Source organism: Leptodactylus fuscus, chromosome 4 (genome assembly GCF_031893055.1).
Source record: "Leptodactylus fuscus isolate aLepFus1 chromosome 4, aLepFus1.hap2, whole genome shotgun sequence".
Taxonomy (NCBI): domain Eukaryota; kingdom Metazoa; phylum Chordata; class Amphibia; order Anura; family Leptodactylidae; genus Leptodactylus; species Leptodactylus fuscus.
The window spans coordinates 200,031,897-200,041,951 of record NC_134268.1 but is presented as its reverse complement, the minus strand read 5'-3'; the positions used below and the strand labels follow the sequence as shown (position 1 = coordinate 200,041,951).

Sequence of the window (10,055 nt, the reverse complement as noted above, 5' to 3'; positions counted from 1 at the left end):
AGCAGGCTCGCGCCGTATTTTTTAATCCCTCTTTCTGACATTATTACCATCATAAACAATACAGGAATGCTGAGCCATATTTTGTGCACTTTATGGGCACTGTCTCTGCTGAGCGCCAGGCGTAGATTTATGTGTCACATTGTCATTCCCAGACATTGCTAAAGAAAGACTTACAGTACGTCCTTTGTCAAAGCCGGCAAGGCCAGGCCGCATGAGCCGCATCCATGTCCCTCCTCTGTATTCTGGGAAAAAGAAGACAAGGCCACAGTAATGGACATGATGATGAAGTAGGAACTGTGGTTCATTGTTATGGCTGACCTAGGAGCCGCCTGGTGTATGCTGGTCATTGTGACCCCCCTATGATTGAGCATTACATCACTGCCCCTACAGGCACTATGGAGGCGCTGCATCAGCACAACACAATGGCGGCTTTACATGCAGAAGATAAAGGGCAGCACTACTTGACCTTTGTCATTTTACTACACAAGATCAACTCTGCTAAGCAATGGAAGTGGGTCAAGTAGTAGAGAAGATGCAACGGCAGAGTCTGGAGCAGGTCAGCACCGGGAGTATAGACCATAGATGTTGTATATGGGTGTTCAGAACCCGAGCTTTCCTCTAACTAAATACATTACGTTCCATATTATAAGATTGTTAGTGCAAAAATGTCAGAAAAACACAAAAATAAACCGGATCCATCTTTAGCAAGAGAACTGAAATCTGCTCTTCAGGCACCAGATTCCTGCTGAGTTATGTTGGGCAATGGAGGAGCCTAAAAAAAAATCCCAAAACAGTCAAATATAAATATATATATATATATATATATATATATAAAAAGGGTCAAATATTGACACCCGCAGATTAGGGGGAGAATACCACTGCACTGTACAGAGGGGTCTCTACCTAGACACACTGGTAACACATGTAACGGTTATATCATCACTGTCTAGTTGGTGGAGCGGTGACTGCTGGACACAACACTAAACAGTTATTGCTTTAGCCTTTGGAGCTGCGGAGTCTGTGGGGTGGGGTACAGACAGTCGGGACAGTATTACATGCCAAAATGTGGAGCTGGAACTGGATTGCTTTGTTGCTGTAGGGGAGGTATTAGGCTGTGCTATGGGGCAATATAGGTGCCGCACTGTGTATTAGGTGCTGCTATGGGGCAATATAGGTGATGCGCTGTGTACTAGGTGCTGCTATGGGGCAATATAGGTGCTGCACTGTGTGTATTAGGTGCTGCTATGGGGCAATATAGGTGATGCGCTGTGTACTAGGTGCTGCTATGGGGCAATATAGGTGCTGCACTGTGTGTACTAGGTGCTACTATGGGGCAATATAGGTGCTGCACTGTGTGTAGTAGGTGCTACTATGGGGCAATATAGGTGCTGCACTGTGTGTATTAGGTTCTGCTATGGGGTAATATAGGTGCTGCACGGTGTGTATTAGGTTCTGCTATGGGACAATACAGGAGTTGCACTGTAGTATTGGTTTATTGGTGAAGGGTCAAACATCAGAATTGCTGGTAAAGCCACAGTGGAAAGTTTGACAAGTCTTGGTGTAGATCACACAACACAGCTCTGCCCTCACATCAGCTCAGAGAGGGAAAATCGCCATAGCTGGGCAGTGAGTAGCGCCCCCTGATGGTGCACTTCTATAGACTTGTACTATAAAGATGGCGTTCCTCACTGCTCAGTAATGCTGCGGAGCTGTGAGGTGAGTCCTGGGATATGTGTAGCCAGAACTAAGGACACGGATATCTCTGGCCACAGGGATAATAACGACAAAGCAGGTGGTGTGCTGAAATTCACTGCATGGTCAACTTTGCAATGTTATATAACACGACCGATATTAGAGGACATGAAAGCTCTTCTTTGGTTAAGGCCCCACGTTGCGGAAACGCAAAATTTATTGTGCAGATTCTGCTGCAGCTTTTTCAGCCAATGCCAAGAATAACTCCAAAAATAATGGGAAATCTATAGGAAGTTCTTCTACTTCTCACTTCTGCTCCATCCACTTCTGGCTTTGGCTCAAAATAACGCAGCAAAATCTGCAACAAAATAAAGCTGATTTTCTGCAACGTGGGGCCTTAAGGGATCTGAAGCCTTATGACCATCAGCCGCCCCCTCTTATGGTGTCATTTCAATTTCGTCCTTGTATCTTCCTTTCTAAGAGACGTCCATGGAAGCATAAAAATACACCGAAAATAACAAAAAATAATAAAATTTCACGCTGCATTTCCAGTAACAAAATCTTCCAATTTCACTTTTATTTTACAAATTGGTTTACATTGTAGAATGTAATAGAAATACTTTACTTCACAGGTCAGTGATTTGTTCTTTCATGTCCATACCAATTCATAAACGGGCACCTTTATGGTCTTTTCTTACCGACAGGCACAATGAAATATAGAACTTTCTTCCGCGGTATCCGTTTTTCTCTAAAATAGACTGTACATATTAAATAACCCGCCGGCGTCAGCCTTTTACATATTTCCAGTACCTAGGCATAAAAGGTCTACCAGCAAATAAAATAGTTCCCATCTAAAAGTGCATATAGTTAGTCCAAGGAGGCAGAAGATTTACCGAGGAGGAGGAGGAGGAAAGAAGAAGCTGCCTGTATTGCATTAGAAAGTGTGAAGGAGAAGCAGAAGATAAGACTATACAGCGTTCATTATATACAGTGAGCCAAAGCCTCGTCAGCTCGCTGGCGTCTATATACATCAGTGTACTGTTATAATACCCCAGGATGATCATGGCCACAGGAGGTTACAGAGCATGCCCACTATAATCTAACTCTATACAGCTGCAGATTGTGAATTGACCTCTCGTGTTTATGGGGTTGTCCAGGATTAATCTTTCAGGAACAGCGCCACGCCTGTCCATGGGTTGTGTTTGCTATTACAGCTCTACTCTATTATAGTAAATGGGGTTAAGCTGCAATACCAAACATAACCTGTGGACAAGGGTGGCGCTGTTTTTGAAAGAGAATCTAGGGGTTGACCACTGACTTTTTTATGCCTTCTGGGGTTTTTAAGTGTTGTATCTAGGGGTACCGGGCTGGTTTGACATTGGGTCACCAGATTAGACCAGCACCTGGCCCAGGGTCGCTCTGACTACTCCCATTTTTACTATGTTAAGAGCCCTGGCTGACTACAGTAATGTCAGCCCCCTCATAGCACTAGTAAGTAGGAGGAGATAGCGCGACCCGGGGACCGGTTCCAATCACATGACCCGGTTTCAGAACCGGCCCGAAACTCCTAGGTACAACAAGTAAAAACCCCTGGTCAGCCCATTCCAGCCTGGACAACCTCATTAAAATCGACACAGCCATTTTCTAGTTATATCTGGTTCTGGGAGAGCTGGGTGATGATCAGTATGACTAACACTGCAGATCCCGCAACGGTAGTCGCCACGTTTCCTATATGCCTGCCACGGCAGACTGTGCAGAAAAATCCGTTGCAGAAATCTTCCACGGACCCGGACGCTAGTGTGAACTGTGCGTAATTGTAACCATTACCCATTTAATGCAGTAATACAGGGCTCTCTCTCCATAACAGACCTATAAACCGTTCAGGATACTGGGAAAGCAGAGTGGCGAACCCAAACTAGAGCCTGTGACTACAGGGGTGGTCCTCCCAGTCCAGATATAACTATGTAAAGTCTGACCAGAGGCCAACTCCAGCACTATATCTCTGCCTGTACACATTGTAGGGGCAGGCGCTCTTGAATACTCAGTAATGTCATGTAATAGAATACGCGACTATTACACACAATCAAAAGTCAGTTCAAGAAAATACAAGAATCCCGGATAGGATCTGAGTGGTATAAATAGGACAATATTAGTACTGTGCAGTTCTTCAAGGCCATAATGACCGAAGCCAAAATGTTAGCGGTAATATCAAGCTTGAGAGATCAGACGTTGCGATGGTTACTGACCGGCATACGGCATGCCTGCACATAACAAGTCATTGTCGGCATCGAGAGACACGTACGAGATGCAATTTCACTACAATTGTCAGCTTCACACACTTCAGCGCAAGCAATAGTGATCAAAGGTCGTCTACGGTGTGATATTAGTAGTTTTATTTTCCAGTCAATCCAGTGTCTGTGTTAGACTTGCAGTTCTGTTAAGAAAAAAAAAAAGCAACCGAATGCAAAAAAAAAAAAAAAAAAAATTTCCAAAAACCCAAAAAAAACATGATATAAAGAGTCATGAACAGATGATGCCGCGTCAGTCACGACGTCCGGACCTGCAGAGGTTCTCTCCGTCTTTGTACAAGTGCAAAAGGTCAGCACGGAACAGTTTGGTCCAAAAAAAAAAACCAAAAAAAAAATAAAAATATCAGTAATGTAAATAATAATAATAATAATAATATTATAAAGGGGTCCTTCAGGATGAGATGGTCAAAGGGGCGGCTCCGAGCGAGAAACGTGACATCAGCGGCCGAATATGGAGTTATATTCCAGCAGGATGAGCTCTACGATTTGATTCTGATAGACCGTGTGAATGGCGATATTACCAGTCTCTTGCTCCGGTTTTAGTAACGTTGGACCAAATACTATTGCTACGCTCTGAACGGTCATTCGGTTCTTCTCTCCGGTTTCCACAACGCTGGGAAAATAAGAGAGAATGTAAGACTTAGATCTAGGGCCAGCCAGCACCCTAATATATACTGACTCCTCAGCGCCGTCTACAGGTCGGGCTTTGGATTGGATGACGGGCCTAGTCAAAGGTCAAGACTTTTTAATGGCTCGGACGTTGACTTACTGAGGAGCTGCCTGTAGGTGGTGCTAGAGAGACTGGTGTCTTCCTACAGGAGGAGAACAATGGGAACAAGTGGCAATAACTAGATGATGGATGTCCAATGGATAATGGAGTCTGTTGTAAGAATGGGGGTCTATGGATATGTTTGATGTATGCTATGTCTGGGGAACTTTGCCCTATAGCATGCCCAGGCTGCATTTAAAGAGGACCTTTCATGTATCTCATGAATTCAGCGCACTGTCGGCTTTCCCGTTATGTGCCCCAGTGCAAGAGATATCGGTGCCGTTACTGATATCTCCATTGTCATAAGGGTGTTCCTGACAATCTTGCTGGGCTGTGAAGAACGCCCCTCTTGATAGTACTGTCCATAGCCCTATACTGTCCATAGGGGTTGTATCCTTACCATCCAGCGATAACGCTGAATGGTGAGGAACACCCCACCCCCTCTCTCCCAGTGTTAGTCTATGGACAAGTACTGTCAGGAGGATAGAGGGGGCATCATTGCTGGGCGGTAAGGGATGCCCTCTATGACAGTATAGGGCTATGGACAGTACTATCAAGAGGGGCGTTCCTCACAGCCCAGCAAGATTGTCAGGAACGCCATTCTGACAGTGAAGAGGTATCAGCAACGGCACCGATATCTCTTGCACTGGGGTACATAACGGGAAAGCCGACAGTGCGCTGAATTCAGCGCGCTGTCTGCTTTCTAGCAGTATATAAAACCGCATGTGTCCTCTTTAAAAGCTGCAAATACTGGAGCAGATCCTATACTTGTCCGCATTTGGGGCTGGGCCCATTCAACAGAATGGATGGGTCACCAATGATACTTTTTTTACTGACCCGCAGACTGCACATGTTGCCTAATAACGTCTCCCATACACCACCACTGAGACGACTTCTCTACCCATATCCATAGAGCGCTGCCACTAGTATTATAACTGCTTGTAAACTAGTTTATTAGCTGCCGAATTGCTGTTTTTACCCGTCAGATCCGCGGACTCCACTATCACGTATCCTACAAGCCTGTGACAGCCTCTCTGAATTTTAAGCACCAATTATAAGCTTTTTCTTTCTCAGCAGCGATGCTTGGATTTCAGATTCCCGCGCGAGAAAACAACTGAGCTCAGCTAAAATGCCACTTACGAGAGGAATAGAAGAAAAAAAATCAAAGAATTCAATGACAAATCTATCGTGTGCTCAATACTTTCAACTCACTGTTTGAGATGCTTGAAGAGCGCCTGCATTGTGTCCTGGTTCGGCTTTGGCAACACTTTAATTAAATCTCTGACTGCCTGAACACGGAGCTTGGGCTCTTGTTCTGAAAAGGAAGGGGGGAAAAAAGCGTTATGTGCACGAGTGCCAAGATCTACATAGCAATGTTATCCTCTATTCTGCATTGCCCTCTAGTGGCCGTAATCGGGAACTACCAGTGAAATCTCATGGGATACTACAGCTCAGAGTTAGACAATAGGATAGTAGACCCTCAGGAAAACCCTATAGCTATAAGCTAAATTAGATTGATATATAGGTTTGCCACGTGCATGCTAAATCGCAATCGCACATGAAATCAGTCCAAAGGAAATCAAACAACATAAAGCGTGAACTTCAATTCTGTGCTGTTTTTCTGCAAAGATTTGGTGGTGTGTTGTCATGTACTATTGGTACAGAGACAGGCGGCAACCAAGAGACCCAGAGACTTATAGTTGGGTCAGTGATTTTGATGCGACAAACTGCATCATATATGCACTGCTATCCTTCCTATCAATAATAATGGAATCTGACGGAGGTGTGAACAGAGCCTTAAAGGGATTCTATCACATTTTTTCTTGATAACACGTACGAATAGCTGTTCTTCTCCTACCTTTAGAGGTCTCCTCTGCGCCGCCATTCAGTAGAAATCCCGTTTTTTTGTCGGTATGCAAATGAGTTCTCTCATGGCACTGGGGGCCGTCCCTAGCGTCCAAACAGCACTGGGAGAGTCCCCAATGCTGCGAGAGAACTCTCCAGCGTCACCTCCATCTTCTTCAGGAACGGCCTCTTCACACGTCTTCTTCTGGAGCTGGTTTCAAACTTCTAAGCCTCGGGCAGAGCCAACTGCGCATGCCCACGGGCCACAAGAAAATGGACGCTTACTTACTGTGTAAGAGGCCATTTTCTTGTGGCTGTGGGCATGCGCAGTCTGCTCTGCCCGAGGCCTAGAAGTTTGAACCCAACTCCGGAAGAAGACGCACAGAAAGGATGTTCCAGAAGAAGATGGAGGCGGCGCTGGAGAGTTCTCTCACAGCATTGGGGACGCCCCCAGTGCTGTTTGGGCACTAGGGCCTGCCCCCAGTGCTGCAAGAGAACTCATTTGGATACCAACGAAAATCAGGATTTCTACCGAACGGCAGCGCGGAGAAGACATCTAAAGGTAGGAGAAGAATAGCCTTTCTTAAGGCTATTCCTTCATGTTATCAAGAAAAAAAATGTGATTTTAATGGTAGAATCCCTTTAAGGTCAGGTTCATACATGGATGTGTGCTGTGGAATTGCAGTCCGCAGTACAAGAGATGTGTATAGGGGCTTTAAAAACCCTATTCGCATGTAACATAGAAAATCCATGGGAAACTAGAAGTACGCTGCAGACATTACAGTCCTCAGCATGCTGATGTGGGAAAGCTGCAGAGTTGACCTTTCACAATGCAAAGGGTGAAATCTGCTGGATTATATTATACACACACGTACAACGTATATGTGTGTGCAGCAAAAATTAGGCAGCACTCAAATTTATTTAGCCCTTTTCACTGCCATGCTGTTGGAGTTTCATACCCTGCAGTGAAAGGATTAAACTGAATGGGTCACGGTATTTCTGACAAGTATCGGCTTTGCACTTACTGATCGCATTCACAAAATCGTTGAAATGGTTATAGGTGAAGAGCGGCTCGGGCAGTTCTCTGAAGAACATCTTCAGTGCTCCAGTTATAACATGAATGTCTTCCCACTTACTGTCATTCAGGTCCAGCTTCTCATCTGCAACAAAGAGGCAAAAAATGGGGGGTATAACAAAGGTCTCAATGCCGAATATGTATTTCTATTTTGCATAACATAGTATTGTAGTTGTATAGGGCATTTATCTGTATTGTGCTCCCTATATAACATGTACAATGCACTGCCTACTATCTATCTATCTATCTATCTATCTATCTATCTGCACTGATATGTGAACACTATAAGAAGTAGCCAAGTGTCTGATCTTCATATATCTCAGGACACCCTATATACATAGAGATGTGCTCTACATTGCAGCAAAGGTGAAACAGGATCACTGTTTAGCTTTAGGTTTTACGCTCCTGTAACAGCCCAATATCAGCCATAAAGACTAAAGGAGATTCCAAATCACAGCAGACGAGAAGACGTCTTGCAACAAAAAGAAGTAAAAAAGAAAAGAAAACTTGTAGGTCTTGTTGGGCAAGGTAACAGGGCAAAAATTGACTATGCTCATGTCAGGGGTACCAAGCAAGTATTCAGGGCCGTTTAACCATAGAGCCAAAAGTGCACTTGCACCGGTCCTTATGGTTGCAGGACACCCTTTAGACACCTCTACTTTGCTGTCCCGCTGTCTTAGAAAGTGGATCTGATGCTGCCCCAACTCCAACTCATCTGTGTCCTCCAGATGTCCATGAGTTGAAGATAACGGTAAAGCAGGGAGTTATCCGGTGACCTCTAAAGGTGGACCTAGGGGGTTCCGGCCACGTCACAATTCATGGGTCATGTGATCAGAAGCAGCGTTGGACCACATCAGATGATCCAAAGCAGCATTTCATCCAAAGGTCGCGCCGTCCCCTCCTTCCCCATCTCACAGGTAAATAATTACTTGTGCTATGGGGGCTGACTAAATACAATATCATGTCTCCCCCTCCCCCCCCCCCACCCTAGGTTGCCCCCAACTGAATATATCAAACAAAGAAGAAAAAAAGCCAGACCCCATTGTAATTAATTGGATAGGAAGAGGTGGAACCTCCTGACGGTAGAACGCTGCAACAGATCATGTGATATGACTGGAGTCTATCCCCAGCGATTCCCGGACTAGGGAAGTACCGTATATACTCAAGTATAAGCCGAGACCCCTAATTTCATCACAAAAAACTGGGAAAACTTATTAACTCGAGTATAAGCCGAGGGGTGGATCCACCATTGCAGATAAATAGTCTGGTCATGTGCATTGCAGCTTAGTAACTCCATGTGCCTCATAGTAATAGCACTTAACCCCATCATGTCTCTCACATTAACCCCCTGTGTGCCTCACATAAGAGTTACTGATATGTGGGACATATGGAGGTAATAATTAGGTATCTTCATAATTAAGGTCCTTCATTAGTCCCCTCATGTGTCTCACATATTAGTAACCCTTATATGGGGCACACAGGGGTTAATAGGAGGGACATGATGGGGGTAACTGTTATTAATGTGAGGCACATGGAGTTACTGAAACTAAATTAATAACCCCAAATGCCTGACATTACTAGGCAGAGAAACTAAAGGAAGGTCCCTGTGTGTGTCACGTTACTGCAGCTTCCTCTCCTCCATACAACAGACATCTTCCATAAGACACAATGAATCCTGGCCACTCATCTGCAGGGTAGATGCTAAATCCTAGTGTGCTAAAGGACCTCTGATGACGTCATGACCATGTGATCGGACTCTGGTGTGGGCGGAGCTACTAGGATTTAGACTCAACCTTATCTGCAGATGTTACATACCAGTGGCTACAGGACCTTTGATGACATCACAGTCACGTGACCTCAATACAAGCCAATCACAGAGCAGTAGCACTAAAGGACCTCCCCCTTCCAGTTTTCTGTGCTCCGTGGACCCTGACTCGTGTATAAGCCGAGGGGGGCTTTATCAGCAAGAAAAATGTGCGGAAAAAGTCGGCTTATACTCGAGTATATACAGTAAATTAAAAATAATCCCTTTACGGTCACAATATAGTAACTGCTCTAGATGAAGCACTTAGCCAGAGGAGGGACTACAAGTCTCAGCATCTTACTGACTGATAAAGGGAGGCGCGTCGTTGTGGTTTCAGACTGCTATAGTAATGGTGCCATTGTATCTGACTTGTTATAGACAAATACATCTAAATAAATGACAAGCGTGATGGATATGGAAAGGTTTGTCTGAAAATCGGAACTTACCATGTGTCACTGCAAATCGGAGCTTCTGTATCACAGCGAGGTTTCCACTGACTCTGTACAAGCCGTCAATGTCCAGGCCTAAAAGAAGAAGCCGCCAGAAAGGAATAAATGAAGT

General features: G+C 44.8%; 1 protein-coding gene across 3 annotated transcripts in view; it reads right to left on the bottom strand.

Annotated features, from left to right (window-relative positions):
- Positions 1 to 2,237: 2,237 nt before the first annotated feature.
- ARHGAP12 (Rho GTPase activating protein 12) overlaps positions 2,238 to 10,055 on the bottom strand; it is a 65,154-nt gene continuing 57,336 nt past the window's right edge. For all 3 annotated transcript variants that reach the window (XM_075271603.1, XM_075271604.1, XM_075271606.1), the window contains 4 exons: positions 9,941 to 10,018; positions 7,641 to 7,775; positions 5,983 to 6,085; positions 2,238 to 4,614 (listed from right to left, as the gene is read on the bottom strand). In XM_075271603.1, the coding sequence (XP_075127704.1) occupies positions 4,440 to 4,614; positions 5,983 to 6,085; positions 7,641 to 7,775; positions 9,941 to 10,018 (491 nt within the window). In that variant the 3' untranslated portion in view covers positions 2,238 to 4,439. The remainder of the gene's footprint in view (positions 4,615 to 5,982; positions 6,086 to 7,640; positions 7,776 to 9,940; positions 10,019 to 10,055) is intronic.